Source organism: Gavia stellata, chromosome 1 (genome assembly GCF_030936135.1).
Source record: "Gavia stellata isolate bGavSte3 chromosome 1, bGavSte3.hap2, whole genome shotgun sequence".
NCBI classification, from domain to species: Eukaryota; Metazoa; Chordata; class Aves; order Gaviiformes; family Gaviidae; genus Gavia; species Gavia stellata.
Genome location: NC_082594.1, coordinates 65,470,068 through 65,486,369, shown reverse-complemented (window position 1 = coordinate 65,486,369; position 16,302 = coordinate 65,470,068). Strand labels below are relative to the sequence as shown.

At 48.5% G+C, this 16,302-nt stretch overlaps 1 protein-coding gene across 3 annotated transcripts in view; it reads left to right on the top strand.

The window, feature by feature from the left end:
• The first annotated feature begins 8,420 nt into the window (after window positions 1–8,420).
• CARS2 (cysteinyl-tRNA synthetase 2, mitochondrial) overlaps window positions 8,421–16,302 on the top strand; it is a 40,148-nt gene continuing 32,266 nt past the window's right edge. For 2 of the 3 annotated variants that reach the window (XR_009483949.1, XM_059815908.1), the window contains exon 1: window positions 13,665–13,777. Coding sequence is in view for 2 of the 3 variants with exons in the window: in XM_059815908.1 (XP_059671891.1) it covers window positions 13,694–13,777 (84 nt within the window). In the remaining variant the exon portion in view is untranslated. Of the gene's footprint in view, window positions 8,633–8,750; window positions 8,802–13,659; window positions 13,778–16,302 lie in introns of those variants that run through there. The other variant, XM_059815907.1, reaches the window with a different exon arrangement.

Here is a 16,302-nt window from a genome sequence, read left to right as displayed (position 1 = left end):
CAATCTGGAAACAAAATGTGCTCTGCAAAGTGTCTGTCAGAAGCAGCGGCAGCCCCTCTGCGTGCGCCAGCGCCGCTCTGCTCCGCTTCTCCTCCGCTCCCCCCTTCCCCTCTCTCCTCACCGCCGCCGCCGCCGCCGCTGCTCCCCGGTGGTATTAACGCAGCCTCCTCGCTCCTATACGCCGCACTTGATCCAACGTGGAAAACCCAAATACCAGTTTCAAACACTTGGGAAACATTCAGCCCCGCCACGCACGGCGCATGCGCACCCCTCCCAGCGCTGTATACACACACACACACACACACACACACTGGCACACTCACCGCGCGCGCACACACTCTCCCCCTCCCCCTCCCGGAACCGCGGCGGGGCGAGAGCGCTCCTCTGCATATTCATCGTCCCTCCTCCCCTTACTCACGTTTGGGGAGGGAAGGCGGCGGGGATGCGGCCGTAGCGAGGGGGTGGGCGGCTCGGTGCCGGCGTAGGCGCGGGGAGGAAGCCCCCGCGGCCGGGCGGGGAGGGGGGGGAAGGCGGGGGCTCCGGTGAAGTTGCGCGGACGCTGCGAGGAGAGCGGCCCGGGCGGAGGCTGAGGGGCGAGCGCGCGGCGCGGGGCTGCCGGAGCTTGCGAGCGGGGGAAGTTGGATGCTTTTGCGGTAGGGCACGGACTTTGGAGGAGTCTCTCGCCTCCTGCGAGCTGGTGGCGGAGGCCGCGCTCACCCCAGAAAGGGTCAGCTCCGAGGGCTTTCCTAGGAGGGACGGGGCGAGGGCGACACCGGGAACCATGCGACGCCACGGCGGTGGCTGCGCCGCCACCCCGCTTTGGGGGCAGGGCTGTACCCGGCGCGGCGCCGGACGCTGAGGAGAAGCGCTGCCTCCCTCCTCAGCAGGCAGCCGCATCAATCATCCCCGCGGCGGGTGACACACGCCCCAGCCAATCACCTCTTCCCTCGTGTCCCGCCCCGCAGCTCCCTCGGCCAATCGTCGCCAGGCGGGAGGGAGGGAGGGAGCCGCTGTGACAACGCTGCCCGGGATACCGGCCGCGGCAGAAGGGGCGGTAACATGCGGGGGGAGGGGAGGGAGGCGGGCGCGCGCATGCGCACTCTCCGCAGCGCGCGGGGAAAATGGAGCCGTCCTACACGGACGGGATTAGACTACATTTCCCAGCGGCCACCGAGCGGCGGCGCATGCGCGCTAGCGGCGGCAGGCCTGCCGCGGCGCCCTTTCCCCCGCGCAACGAGCTGCGGCGGGCGGGGGAGAGGGAAGGGTTAGCGGCTCTTGTCGGAGCGGGGGGAGTGCCCCGGGTGGCCTTTGGGGCTGTGTTATGGAGCAGCCCGGCGGCGGGCCGCCCCGGGCTCCGAGCGCCTCCGGCGAAGAGGAGGAGAAGGGGCGCCGGGTACAGCTCCGTGCCGCTCGAGTTCTCCCCGCCAAGGTGGTCGGGCGACCGTGAGGAAGGACCCCGCTGCCGGTCACTTTTCCCGGGGCCGGGGCTCGCCGGGGACAGCCGGCCTTCGTTTCCCCAAGTTGCTGCCGTGGCCGCGCACACCCAGCAACTGCCCCGCCACGGGCCGGCCGGTGACGCGCCCGTCTGGGAGTCGCGGGGAAATCAGACCCTCCCTCCTCCCCGGGCTCCTCCGAGCGCCCCGGGACTGCCAAATCCGCCTCCCCCGCCCCCCGGCGAGGCGCCGAGCGGCACCAGGCACACCTGGCGGGGCAGGGGGCGGTGGCAGGGCCGGGAAAGCCCGCCTCTGCCGGCGATGCCCGTCCCTGCCCGCCGCCCGCCCCGCTTCCCCCTCAGTCACCGGGGCTCCGGTACCGCCGCGCTCCCTCCCGACGGCAGCGGGAGGCGGGGCGGGCGCTGAGGGGAGGCGCTGAGGGGAGGTGGCGGCGGCCCAGCCCCGCCCGCGGGGCCGCGCAGGGCGGGCTCCGGCCCGGCGGGGAGAGGCGCCGTTGCCAGCGGCGGCGGTTTTATCTCGTCCTTCGTCAGGGACGAGCGCTGGCGTTTACCGGACGTTTCCCCTCGGGAAGTCCCCGGAGCCCGCGGACACCCGGTCCCGCCAGCATCGGCGGGGTCGGGTAGCGAGGAGCGGGAAAGGCGGGCCTGGAAAACCTACCCCGGCTCCAGCGAAGCAAAACAACGCACGCTTTCTGCCTCTTATTTTTTTAAAAAACGTCACTGGCAATCCCCTAATTTAGAGGAGACTGACTCATCATTTCTAAACGCTCAGACTTGCTCGTGCAGTTGTTGTTTATTGAGGCACTGATGTTCTGCTGCTTCTTGCAGGGAACAGAGGGAGCAACGGCTTGACCAAGGACCTCAGCGTCTTAACTCCATTTAAGTATTTCTGCTGCTGTCATCAACTTGGTGTCAACATGCCCGGAGTGGGGTTTTCAGGGGAGCACAGGCAGCTATTTACCTATCCCTCGAGTGGGAGCCAGACACTGAAATACTTCTGAGGATTGGAGATGATACCGTAGACTAAGCCTATTTTGAACAGACCCTGCCCCCCTCCTTCGGCCAGATTTCCGAGGGCAGTTGCTCGTTTTCTGAAGATACCCATTCTTTTGGTCCCCTCATTTTCTGTTTCTATGAGTTGCTGTACTTGCTGATGTAAACCTCGAAAACCTGAGATCTTATGTATGTAAATGATGATGAGTACTACAGCATCTAGGCAGCGCTCCAAGCCAGTGTTTCTGGACCTGTGTGCTCTGTTTTACGGTGGCACCGAGAGGGAGTTGTGTAATGGCAGCACTAGCCTGGGAACACCTATTCTAAATTGTTGGCACCACCTTGGTAGTTACAGCCTCTTTCACCCTTGCCTTGAAGAAGCTGAGCCACTGTCAGCAATTAAAGGTAGTTAACAGTCCCCTGGCTAGTATAAGAACCCAAGCTAGTAATTATGACTCAGTAGAGGCAAGACATCTGAAAAGAATTCAAATGAGTCCCAAAAAGAGTCATTCTTGCAAAAAAGTTAACCACCATTCTAGACACGCAGTAGTAATTACACATACAAATAAGAAATCAGTTTGTAAAAGTACCTGCTAATTTACTAAACAAGAACTTTTGTCCCTCCTCCTTATAGATAAAAAAAAAATTAGGAAGGTACAACTTTCAAGTGGTGGTGTGGCCTGCTAGGCTTCAGTAATTTACTCAAAAGTATTGATAGGCTTGGATGCACTGAGGATAGAGAGCTTGGTATCATCTACCTCTTAAAAGTGCTGTCTACTAGATCTTTGCCTGTCAGCCTCTCATATGTTGCCAGAAGAGTGACAGAAAAAAAAACATTGTTGGACTTCGTACAAGTCCTGTGAAAAGGATGGGACTGGGCTCACCTGAGAATGCATTTGGTATAGGTTTAGAAGGTCCCCTTTCACAGTTCCCAAAGATGATTCTCAGTGCTTTGTGTAGTGCTGTAATCAAATATACCTGTACCCAAAAATGCCTATTCTCTGCACCCCACTCTAGGCTCAGCAGCACGTTAGCCATTGTTTTGGGAAGCTGGGGAAATCGGATATATGTGTACATCTCCAGGTTGGAAAGTTTTGAAAGATGTGGAGCTGACACCCATTGTCCACCTCTGCTTTTCCTCCTCCTCCTCTGCTTTTTTATTTTGGCCCCTTGCCTCTGAACTGCAGTAGGTGAGAGATGGCAGATTTTGAATGGAGTTTCAGTGCTTTTTTTATATTAGGGGCCCGTTTCTTACTCTTGGTGTAGCAGTCACAAGTAGAAGTGTAGGGAATGATTGTCATGCGTCAAAGAAGGAAGAGACTTGAGGGCTTAATTTGCTTCCTATTTTCTATACTTCACGGGAGGATAAAGTATCTAGCTCTCCTCCTTCTGCTTCCAAGCCCCTTTGCTCTGATTACAAGAAATCTTTCCTCTTTAGGAAAAAAAAAACCAACTCTCTGGGGTTTTGAAAAGTTTCTTGAAGCTATTACCTTACTAAAGATCCAAACTCACAGCAATGGGAATCAAGGGAACCTATAACCAGATCAACAACTCACGCAACTACTGTGTAACATACATATTACATATATATATAATATCATATAACATATATTTCATATAACATATAAATATTCTAGTAATTATAGTTATTCCAGTCATTATGGTTATTCCAGCTCATCAGCATGAAGTTCAGAATTCTTAGTATGAGGAACATAAAATCCCAAACCTACTAACATGTTCCACAAATGCAGGTACTGAATGTGCAAGGGTAGCTGGTACAAAGAATTCTGGCTGCCTCCTTTCTCTACCTTAGTTGAATATTGCTATATGAATTACTATGTAATCACTACAGCTGTGTCTCTATTTATTAGAAAAGATAGTGTCTTCTGATTGCTAGTCATTATACTTTATAGATACAGATGAATCAGATGAGTTATTCCTGCTAATGAACTGCTGTTTCTGCACCATTTAATAGCTTAATCCCTCTCTTCTACAGTTACATATGGCTTTGGGGTTTTTTTTCTTGTTTGTCTGTTTATTCTTTATGAGGCTAAATTCATACTTACCTGGGTGACGATAATAGAATTTTAGAAGTCTATTAATTTTGCTTATGGTGGAAGGTTTTGAAACAAAACTGCAAACGGTTAATATGCAAGATGAGCAGAGCTGAGGTTTGAAAGTATGAAGACCAGCAGACAAGTCATAGTTCACACTTTCATGCAATATGTATTGTTTGTGCAGCGGACAGTGTATACCATTTGCAGATATTTGGGCCAGAAATACCTGTTCATGTCAGCAAATGATATGGGATGAATGGATTCTAAAATCTGGAAAACAAATCTAGCTGAGCTGGTCCTTTTTCTGCTTCTCAGTAAAGGCTCAAGAACTTCCTGAACTTTCCAAACACTTACCTAACATAGGCCTGCCATTCTAAACTTTTTGTCTTCTTTTTTTTTTTAAAAAAGTCAAGTCTTGCTTAAGAAAAAGGATATTTCACTGGATACAGCTCCTCATCTCTTCCTTGCTTGCCCTGAGACTGTTGCACTCACTGCCTCTTTTTGCACCTGTTTTCTGGCTGCTGCCATCTTTCTTGCACCTGCTGCACCTAGTACGCTTAAACAGCACTGGCATTAAAGGTGAACGAAAAATTCTGACTGGAACTAGTAATCGTGCATTGCAGCACAAAGCCAAGGCAGAAGTACATGAGTTGTACCAATAGGGAGCTTATTCCATGGGCTCCACATTCCCACCATGAGTTCAAGAGAGATGCACCTCAACAGTTGGCAACCACTGACAAAGACACCAATCCGACCCCTGGCCAAATTCATACCAACCCTCAGGCTTGTTTCTGTAAACTGTGGGGCAGGATCCAAACACTTCTCGTGAAAAACAGGCAGCGTTTGGTAGAGCATTTGGCAGGTAGGTTGTCTGAACAATAGTAGATGGTGTTAAAAACTCAGGGTCCAGGCTACTAGGCCTTTGATAAGAGCAGGAAAGTTTATTTTGTTCTTTATCTCCACCAGTGAAACTTCTTTTGCAGTTTTATTTCCCCAGAATCACTCTTTTAGAATAGGTATTTCAAGATGATTTCTCTTTTATAAAACATACTGTTTACTTTGTGAACATTTGGGGGAATGGACACTCAATATTTACAATATTTCTGAGTCAAGCATTTGTGATAAGTTGAGACAATTCTTACTCTCCTTTTAAAAATTAAACGAGATTCTTAGACAAACTGATAAGCAGCTAGGCTTTGTAAAAATAAAAGGACTATAAAAGGTAAGTCAAAATGTGTCTGTTATTACAGACTACTAGAGAGCGCCAAGAGAAATTCAGTCCACTGCAGTGGATTTAGTTCATCTTCTCTTTTGGTTTGTAGTTTGTCTTCACAACCTTTTTCCCTTCTTTTTTGAGAATGTTGGTATTTTTAAAATACATAATTTATGTTTCTAATCCATCAAGATGAGTATTGCTTTTCCTTTGAAATTACATTCTTTTGGTACTTCAGTGCTTGTAGAATACTTTCCACCATTCCACTGAATTTATTCTGCTGCATTAAAACAAATCTCAAGCGTGAATGATGTTAACTGTTTATTTCAGGGGTTTAATAATTGTTGCCTTTCCTACCCTCAGAAAATAATGTTTTGTAGCAGGACATAGAGGTTTCTGGACTAAATGCCTTTTTTTTTTTTTTTTTTTTCCTCTGGATTAATGCCAGCCTGGATAGCACAGACACTAAGCCTTCCGAAATCACCGGGGAAAGAAGCAGCTCCTGCATTCTTCTGATCTGTTGGCAGTTTCATCCATGATAGCTAAACCTGGAATTAAGGCTAAAAAACATCCATTGTTACTTAGTATTGATTTGGACTCTGTCAAAGTGCTTGGCAGCATATGGAACAAAGAAGACAACAGAGGTAATGACAACTCTTAACAGGATGTGTGTTGAACGGCAAAGACATCAAAACTGGCTTGCTATGGAAACTGAAATAATTGGCTTGTGAAGCTTCCTGAGAAACATATAAAGCAAACATTTACCAGGGTTATTAGACAGTATCTTCAGTTTCATCCTAGCTAGTCTCAAATTAGCAAGCCCATAAAATAGGTTTCTTATTTGATCAAAAAGTTAAGATTGTTAAATTGTTAAATGAAAAATATTGTGGAAAGTACGTATTAAGAAAAAGAGGAAACATTTGTCACTGGTAGGAATTTGTATCTGATACTCTCTAAAATGAAGCAAGATGTAGACCGACATCTATTATTATGTAAAAGCAATGATTTTAAATGCTCATATCACATAGGAGAAAAGTCTATCAAACCTGTCCCTGGCAGACAGAAGAGGAAACAATACAAGGACTTCTGTGAGGCAGTCCAGCACAGGCAGACCCGTTCCCTGCAGTGCCCAGTCAAGAAAGGCTGCGATCGCTCAGTGTTACCTTCCTCCAAGAGGCCAAGAAGATGCTTTAGCAGGTGAGTAATGCAGTGGTGTGGGAGACCTGGAACGGCTCCGCTCTGAACAGCCCGCTATACGAGCCTCTAAAGGCTCGTGTAGAGGAAGACAGTCAGGAGCAGGGCAGGCAACACGTGCTGGAACTGACGGGTCACTCTCTTCTCATACAAGAGCAACCAGAGCTAATAGGCCTCAACTTCAACACGCGCCAAGAGGGTGCTTCCTAAAAATGGCAGTAGACCTGTGGTACTCCTTGCCAAAGGCTGGAGTTGATGTGGGTTCACAGAGGCTGGGGAAATTAATGGCAGAGCAATCTACCAAGGGAGGGTAAAAAAACTGCAGGAAAAAACACCCCAACCCCAAAGCCTTCAGCTGAGGAAGTCATCTGGTTGGAAGCTGGGAGAGTAGCAGGGAAAACGCTATATATGCTTGTAGAGTTCTCACTTGTTTCCTTGATACCTGCTCATAGTTACTTTTGGAAACAAGATGCTAGTTAAAAAAAAGCTTTTGGCAACCCTTATGTCTGTTCCATGATACTTTTATTCACTTCAGTTAAGTAACTCAGTTTCCAAATGGGGTCAAGGCCCTGCAGCCAGTTAAGCGCTGTTTCCTCTGTATACTCTGAAAGAGAGAGAGAAAAAAAAATCCACAATGAGATGAGAAGCATCATCAGAAAACACACGCCCTCCGCTTGTCCTGACACTGGAAAGGAAGCGGACCTTGTGAATCAGCTGGGTAACGCGCAGGGTACCTCACTGAGCACCTAGCAGCAGTTCACATCATTTCTTAAAACATCCAAGTCGGGTAGGACCTTACACAGGTACGCGGGAGTAAAGGGGGTGCGGAAGTGTTTTTTGAGACTACAGTTTATGAACCCCAGCTTGGGAATGTCACACTACGTTTTCTTTCAGGGGCTGACAGGCTGCCGTTCCCCTGACCGGTAAAGCACTGTAAAATACATTCACCCCCCGTTTGACTGAACTGACTTGACAAAATGGAAACCATGCTGTTAAATTATCACGTACTTTCTACAAACACTAAAAACCTCGTTAAGAAGAACCCGCGCGCTGGTGCGGTTACACGGAAGCACAAGGCCGGGTACGCGCTATTTCGGCCGAGTTCAAGCGGGGCACCGCGCGACGCACGCCCGCACCAAGCGGAGCGGAGCGGAGCGGAGCCGCCAGCCCAGGCCCCGCACCCCCGGGTTCCCCAGCCGCGCACCCGCCCGCCGGACTCACCGCGGGGCCGCTCCAGGGAACGCCCTCCGGCCGGGCCGGGCCGCCGCCAAAGGCAGCGGCCGCAGAGGCGCCCCCGCGGCCCGGCAGGAGGCGGTGGCAGCCCGGCCACGCCCCCTGCCCGCAGGCCCCTCCTCTTCCTGCCGCTCCGGCTGTAGCTACCCCGCTCGCCTGCTGTTTCCCGGCACAGGCGGCGCGGGTGTCGCGGCGACAGGCGCGGCGGCTTGTGCCCTCGCCCCCTCCCGGCGGAGAGGCGGAGCCGCCGGTTCCCCGCCCGCCCGCGGCCGTGACCATGCTGCGCGGAGCGGCGGCGGCGGCGGCGGCGGCCCGGTGCTGCGGCCCCGGCCCCGGCGCGGGGAAGGCGGCGGCGCGGCGGTATTGCAGCGCGGTGCGGCGGCGGGAGTGGGTGCCGCCGGCGGGGCGGGACAGCGGGATTGTGGCTTACAACAGCCGGAGCCGGAGCAAGGAGCCGCTCGTCCTGGCCACGGAAGGAGTGGCGACCTGGTAGCGCCTTGCAGCGCGGCGCGGGCGGGCGCGGCGCTGCCGGGGGGGTCGGGCCGTGGGGCTGCGCCCGCCGGCCGGCCTGGGGGTGACGGGTGCGTTTTGCCTCCCCTCTCCGCAGGTACAGCTGCGGGCCGACGGTGTACGACCGGGCGCACCTGGGGCACGCCTGGTGAGTCGCGGCTGTCCCCAGTCGCGGGGGCGGCGGGGATGTCCCGTCCTGCGTGGGCACGGCGCGGGTGGGAACTGCGGTGGCGCGCAGCGCGTGTCCGGGTGACAGACCCCGTGTCCGGGTGACAGACCCCGTGTCCGGTGACAGACCCCGCTGGGAGCCGCTGCGGGGGCGCCGGCACTTCGCCCCCTGCTCCGTGCAAAGGGCAAAATCCTATTTGTTATTTTTTTTCCCCCCCTCTCGGCCTCGGGCGGCGCGGAGGGGGCTGTTGGTGCAGCTCGTCCCAGACAGAGGCAAAGTAGCGGGGTGGACAGTGTAGGGAACGTGCACTTCTTTGCTACGCAGGGCGAGTTGTTCCAAATCGTATCGGCATAACGTGACCTCTTCTGCAGAGGAGTTGGGGTCCTGGAGCACAGCCTCTTGTCTGTGTGAAATGATAGTTTTGCCTCGAATTTAGTTCGGGCACCGTGTCGGCACCAAAGAAAAGCTCTTCAGGGTTGACCATTAAAAGGTGCTTTTAAGGTTGACAGATAAACGCATCTGTTTTTACATCTCAGAAAGCCCAGGTAGCTTAAAGGCCTTTTTGCATAGTTACAGTTCAGTGACTTACTGTGTTTAAAAAATAAAAAACAACAACCCAAAAGAGCACAGCATTTTCTCCGTAGGTCATTAGGATAATTACAATGATAAACCAGCTTCATTATAAGTAATTTTGAAGAAGTGCTTTAAATACACCAGAGAAGATTGCTGCCAGTTTTAAAACAGCGCAGCTGATGAGAAGCCATGCAGGGTGCCTGTGTTTTCCTGTGAAGCTGAGGGGAGTTGCAGCAGCTCAGCTGCTCTTCAGCTCCTGTCTCCTAATTCTTGAAAGGACGAGATGCACTGGGCTCCTTGGAAGAGCAGGGGCTTCTCAGATCATTGCCATCTGTATAAAGATCAGATGCTGTGTATTTGAGTAATTTCGTTTCCATGTAGGGCATTTCGCAGCTTCTGGTCCCGCCTCAACTTCATTCAGAAACTCATGTTGAATTTTGCTCAATGTAGAGCCATCACAGTACTGCACAACTGCTTCTTCTTTCTGTAAAAGGGAAGTTTTAAAATACCAATCATGTAAAAATACTGTTGGTGACCTCTCCTTAAATGCTGCTATACTGTTGTGTGTATCCGGTGGCGTCTTTCTGCTCCTTGCTTTTGACCAGTCTTAGCAAAAAACTAACCTAGCTTTTTACTGGTGATCTAAAAGTCAAGAAAATGGTATCTTGAATTATTTTGTTTGTACTTAGTACCTCTAGGGGAACTTTAATATTTAAAAAAACAGTCACAGGAATTTGTGTATTTAAATCTATAGTTACTGTAATACAGGCTTTGTTACAGTTTACCTTGCAATAATTACAATTTAAAATCATCACTTGAGAACAACTGGTAAAAAGATGCTAATACATTTCTTTTCTTCATCACTCAGTCAAGGTTCGCTAGTATGGTAAGGCCTCATGTGGTGTAACAGTGGAGGGAATCACAGAAGCGGTCCTGTCCTAAAGGGTATAGCGGATCTAGAACACAGTGTTTATAGAGGTGGAGAATTTCACCTTTTGGTCTTGCAGCTCTCTGTGGCTTTTGAATGTCTGTTTTTGTCAGTGCTTCTCCTTGTTCTCCTGCCTTCAGGCTCTTTTGATTAAAGGAGGGAGCAGGAAGGCCTTGCTTGCTCTGCCTGTTTTCTCACCCGTTTCTTCTTATCCTATGTCTAAACTAACAATTTTGAGCTTTCTTGGTGTGGAGGTTTGCCATGTGTCAGTGCCATCTGGGTTTGACCTCTTCACTTGCTGATTTAAGAAAGAATAGTTAGGGTTGAATATTGCCTTTGGAGTGGTATCATGCAGATAAGTAGCCGTGTTATGCTCTTTGTGCTGCCTCTTTAGCACCTTCACGTGTTGTTCCTGCAGCGTTGTTGTGTGACAAGACGCCTGCGCTGAAGACCTTCCTCTCTCTCTTCTGATCAGTTGAACCCTCCAGCGTGTGAGGAGGTGGCTGTTCCTTCCCAGTGTCTGTGGTCTTGCACGTGTCAGTGTTGACATCCTGTTGCTCAGCTGATTCGTTCAGGATGGTGGAGCACTCTTGATTTGATTTATTTTTTTAATTGTATTTTTTTTCCCAGTAGCTAGGTCTAACTGTAGAGCTTTGGTAGGCACAGCTGAAATGTATGCTGCTGATGGGGGTCTACAGGCCAGGAGATGCACTGGGAAAGAGTGTGAAGTCAAATGGAGTGATGGCTGTTGCTGCTCTTGTAATATACCATCTTTTTGTTGTACTCTTGCAACATGTTATCACTAGAATTTTTTTCCCTCCTTCTTACACTGAATTGTGGCAAGCACAACGAATGCGGCAGGTAATAATGCAGAAACGAGTAATAGAAATGAGCTTGAGATCCTTGAGAAGAATTTGAAAATAATGGCATTATTATTTTTCTCTCTTCCTCCTTCACCTCCACAAGGATTTCTTATTTCTCTAAATAATCCAACTTTCTCTGGTATGTTGTACTTCTAGTCTTCAAAACAGGTGCTCTGTATGCCTCAATACAACATCTAGAACTTATCCTATATAAAAAAAAAAAAGATCCAATGGGCAGATAATGCCTTTTTCCCTCAGTTCTGAAACTGGCCTTGATCGTGCTGGTGTGAGCTGCAGCCTGGTTGGCAGCCAGGTTTCTGGCTGAATGATTGGAAATAAGAGTAAAACCAAGAATGAGAGATTTCATTCAGTCCCATGTGCCTGCTCTGCCACCCCCCTGATTTTGACTGTCTGTTTTTTTCTTTTCAGTCCTGAAGTGGTAAGGACCCTGCTTTCTGAGGTCTCACGAGATCTGCTCTGGCTCTTGCAGTGTTTCTTCCATCCATTTAGTTAGATCAGAGGAGAGGGAACAGTGCGAAATTTCTGTCTGCTCTGGGAACTATGACTGCAGGGCTGTTAAATCTAATATCAAGCTTTTGATGCTGGCATTGTTCCTCTGAACAGGGTCCGAAGACCAATTTCATATTCTTATGGAATTGTGTCACCGCATTAGATTAATCTTACTCCCAGTGAGCTGGTATTCATTAAAAACTATCTCCCTGGCACCATGCGCCTCCTTTCAAAAAGTGTTTTTCAACATGGCGTAGAGCAAACAACAACAATGAAAAGTGTTTTTCTTCATCGAGATATCACACATCCATAAATCTGAACCTTAATGCCACCTGGTCCCTGCCACTAAGGGGAAGGATGCAAATCCGTTTCCAGTATTTGCTTAACACTTCGCTCTGACAACCACAGGAGTTACAGTTCCTGCAGTGCTGCAGGTGAAATGGGAACCTGTAGGTCTGTGAGTCTCCTTTTGGTCTCCATTTTCTCCAAAGCCAGTGCAGGCTGAGGACGTGTGCTTGCAGCCCAGAAAGCCAACCATATCCTGGGCCACATCAAAAGAAGTGTGGCCAGCAGGTCAAGGGAGATGATTCTCTCCCTCTACTCTTCTCTTGTGAGACCCCACCTGGAGTACTGCGTCCAGCTCTGGGGCCCCCAACGTAAGAAGGATGTGGACCTGTTGGAGCAAGTCCAGAGGAGGGCCACAAAGATGATCAGAGGGCTGGAGCATCTCTGCTATGAAGACGGGCTGAGAGAGTTGGGCTTCTTCAGCCTGGAGAAGAGAAAGCTCCAGGGACACCTTATAGCAGCCTTCCAGTACCTGAAGGGGACCTACAAGAAAGCTGGAGAGGGACTTTTTGCAAGGGCATGTAGTGATAGGACAAAGGGTAATGGCTTTAAGCTGAAAGAGGGTAGATTTAGATTAGATATAAGGAAGAAATTCTTCACTATGAGGGTGGTGAGGCACTGGAACAGGTTGCCCAGAGAAGTTGTGGATGCCCCATCCCTGGAAGTGTTCAAGGCCAGGCTGGATGGGGCTTTGAGCAACCTGGTCTAGTGGAAGGTGTCCCTGCCCATGGCAGGGGGGTTGGAACTAGATGATCTTTAAGGTCCCTTCCTACACAAACCATTCTATGATTCTGTTCTATGATTCTCATCACCTTGCAGGGCAGGCCCAGAGCCTCTAATCACCTTCTAATATCTCACCTAATAATTGGGTTTTACTCAGTCAAAGTGTGTTTTGAGAATTACGAGTGGAGAGTCTGTGAGCAGCAGAAGGGGCCATCACAGCCCTGTACAGCTTGTAGGTACATCAATCTATCAGCATTAAATACTCTGTTTTGTGTCAAAGGGCCTGAATAATTTTGAGAGTTTATTCTCAAGTGTAAATAAAACAAAATAATGCACAGAGCAGCTCTTCTTTGCTGTCAGAAAAGATCTGTGATGGTGTGTGAATGAAATAGTTTATTGGTGGCTGGTAGCTGTAGTTGTTATTCAACCCTAAGCAAAGTTCATTTGAACACTGTTTTATTTCCCCCTGTTCTTCTGCCCTGTGGCTTTTGAAAACCTGTTAGAATATACAAAGCCCCAGGGATGTATTTCAGGCATATCTGATCTGTGTGTCTTATTTTGTACTGCTCGTTTTCAGGGTCTCCTGGCTTACGTGTAGCTTCTGATGCACTTTGGTGCTTGAATAAAGAGATGCAATAAAAGAAAACACTTGGAAAATTTGATGTAATGTGTCACTAATGCCAGAAGAGGGTAGGCCAGTTCAAGGGAAATTTGCTTGGCTTTTGTGCAGGTGGTAACTGGTTTTGGAAAAGCACTTTATGCACTTGAGACCTTTTCATTGCACATGTTGGGGTATTTAGATTGTCCCTGTGGCTGTTAGTGCTGTTGGTTATTTTTCTTTAAGTTTATTCTTACTACTGCATGTTTAAAAGCTCATGTTTTTTTTCCCTTCCAGCTCTTATGTAAGGTTTGATATAATTCGAAGGATAATGACCAAGTTTTTTGGAATTGAAGTTATCATGGCAATGGGGATCACAGACATAGATGACAAGATAATAAAAAGAGCCAATGAGGTAGGTGTTTGCTGCAGTCTTTGACCCAGACTTTTGGTATCTTCTACAGCTGCTTACATAGGGAAATTAACCAGGGTTTGGGTTTTTTTTGTTGAGTTTTGTTTGTTTTAATTAGTAGGTAAGAAATGTTGAGATTTCTGGTCCCCTAACATGGCTGTAATGGGTCTGGGAATCCGGAGGGCTGGGCATCAAGACCTGCGTGGAGGTAAATGGGTGCAGAGTTGTGTGAGGGGGAGAGGCAGGGAGGGCTGCGTTACAGCACCCATGGCTGGGCTTCTCCTGCCCTCGCCCCTTGCCTGGGAGGCCAGTGGGGAACAAAAAGCCGGGGTGAATCCTCAGCAGAGTGAAGGGTATCTTATCCCAAAAGCAACCCAAAACTTAGCAGCCAGTAGGCTTCTGGCTGAGTTCTGGAGAAGCGTTGTGTGCCATCAATGATTAAAGGCAGTATGTAAAGCATTGCCACAAGCAAGGCTGAGGCTGGTTCCTGAAAGGTGGCGAGCACCATCTAGCTGCAGTCAGCGCCTTGGAAAGCTTTATCAGTCTCGTCTGAGTTCATCACCTACATGAAAGTTGACATTGAGTGTCTGGGTAGGTCTTGATAAGACTGGGGCCTGGTGGCTGGATTAGTATAAAAATGATAGAATAAAAAAAAAACAACACAACCAAACGTTTCTCTGAATTTGTGGGGTTGTTGGCCTCGTTAAAGATTTTATGGCTATAAGTTGTTCCCAGTTGGATTTCAGTCAGACTTTACCAGTTGAGCTTGGTGAATGATTATTCCAATTCTTTTCTTTTTTTTTCTTTGGAAACTTTTTTTGGACCCTAAAATACCAAAAATGCATTCTGTGTTTTGAAGTTGGTTTTCTTTCTTTAAGCATTATATTTTTTTTTTTAAATCTTTAAGTCATGTCTTCTGGATCATAAATGAATATGTCGGGTCAAATTACAGTTGTGAGCTTTAAGCTAGTTTCTTGGAGCCAGAGAATTTGACAGCTGTCATTTTTATTTAATCTTTAAGTAAATAGTTACTATTGCTGTTCAATATAGGGCACTACATTCAAAAGAATACTAGCACAGTGCTCTTGTAGAAACATGTGTTTGTTCCCTTAGTCCATTTACTTGCAGTTTTTAAAGGCAGTAGGACATTTAAAAAAAAAAAAAAAATTAAAAATTGCATTTTAAATCTATATGTATGCATTTTAAAATTTTTCCTTATTGTCAGAACATTATGGAGATTTTATGTTTGAGGGGTGGAAAATGACATGATGTTTTAAAAGAACTTGTGTTTATTTACTGCGTTCTTTGGTTCTATGAAGAAATCTTTTTGTGGCTTATTTTGTGGCTTTTTGAAATGCCTGCTCTGCTCTGTGCATTTTGTTTGGATGGCCAACACCTGTACATCTGTGGTTTGATTTTGTTGTTGGGACCTCTGTACCTGAGGCATTACAGCAGTAGGATCAACATGCCTAAGTTGGATCTCCATCCTCTGGTGTGATTCATCTAGAGAAAACCTGAAAGTTGGGCATCTAGTCTATGAGTGTGCTGCATGCTCTCAGTGGTCTTTTGAGAGAGAGATGAGTCTCTTTGTGTTTTGGACATCCGTCTGGATGGGAGGAATTTCTCCATCTTCCTCTTATAGGCACCTTTGTCTTCCCGTTGATGGAAGAAGCAGCTGAGCTGTCTAGGGAGATGAGTTTGGTTGCTGGGGTCTGGAAGAACACTCTCTCTGTAGGCAGAAGCATGCCTTCGTTTCTCAGTGCTGAGCATCTTCCTCGCTTCATTGCTCAGTGAGCATCTGTCTTCACCAGAACTCCTGCCTTGTCCAGGAGCTTGTCCAAATAGTGGTTCCCACCTGCGCTCTGAAAATCAGACCCCTTAAAGGTGCTCCAGTAATGAATTGGAAGTGATGAAACCGGATGTATTTTGTTAATGATTCGGTTATCTGCAAGCTGGAGAGACTGACAGTATGTTGTCTCCTCCCCAGTAGGTTCTCATCAGAGAAGATATAAAAGCTCGTATTTGAAACACTTGGATACCATGCTTTTGCTTGCTAGGGCAGGCTTTGCTGTCGTGCATCTTTCAAGCCCTGGCCTCTTCTGAATATTTGAGCCCAGTATCATGTTATGCGCAAATTGCCTCTTTCCGTTTGGGTTGCACTTTCTCGTTACCGCTGTGAGGATCCCTCTTCCTGTCCGTCGCCCCGTGAATGAGAAATGTGGAGAAGGTGCCTGAGAAGTGCCGCACTTGGCAAAGCATGGGACTGACTTTCAGTTCATTTCCCCTGATTGTACTGAGGTCTATGTGTAACCATGATCAGCTGAAATAGCTTATTTTTCTTAATCACTGAAAATTAATATCCTGTCTCATCCTGCAAGTCTCTGATCTGTCTTTCTGACATGTAGGTGGTATTGGTGTCCCCTGCCGATAAGTTGAATGAATTTCACATCCTGTGTACTGTAGTATATCTTGTGACTGGAAATGGAAGACTCTCTCAAGAGGAAAATAATGAGAGAGGGAAGGAGTTT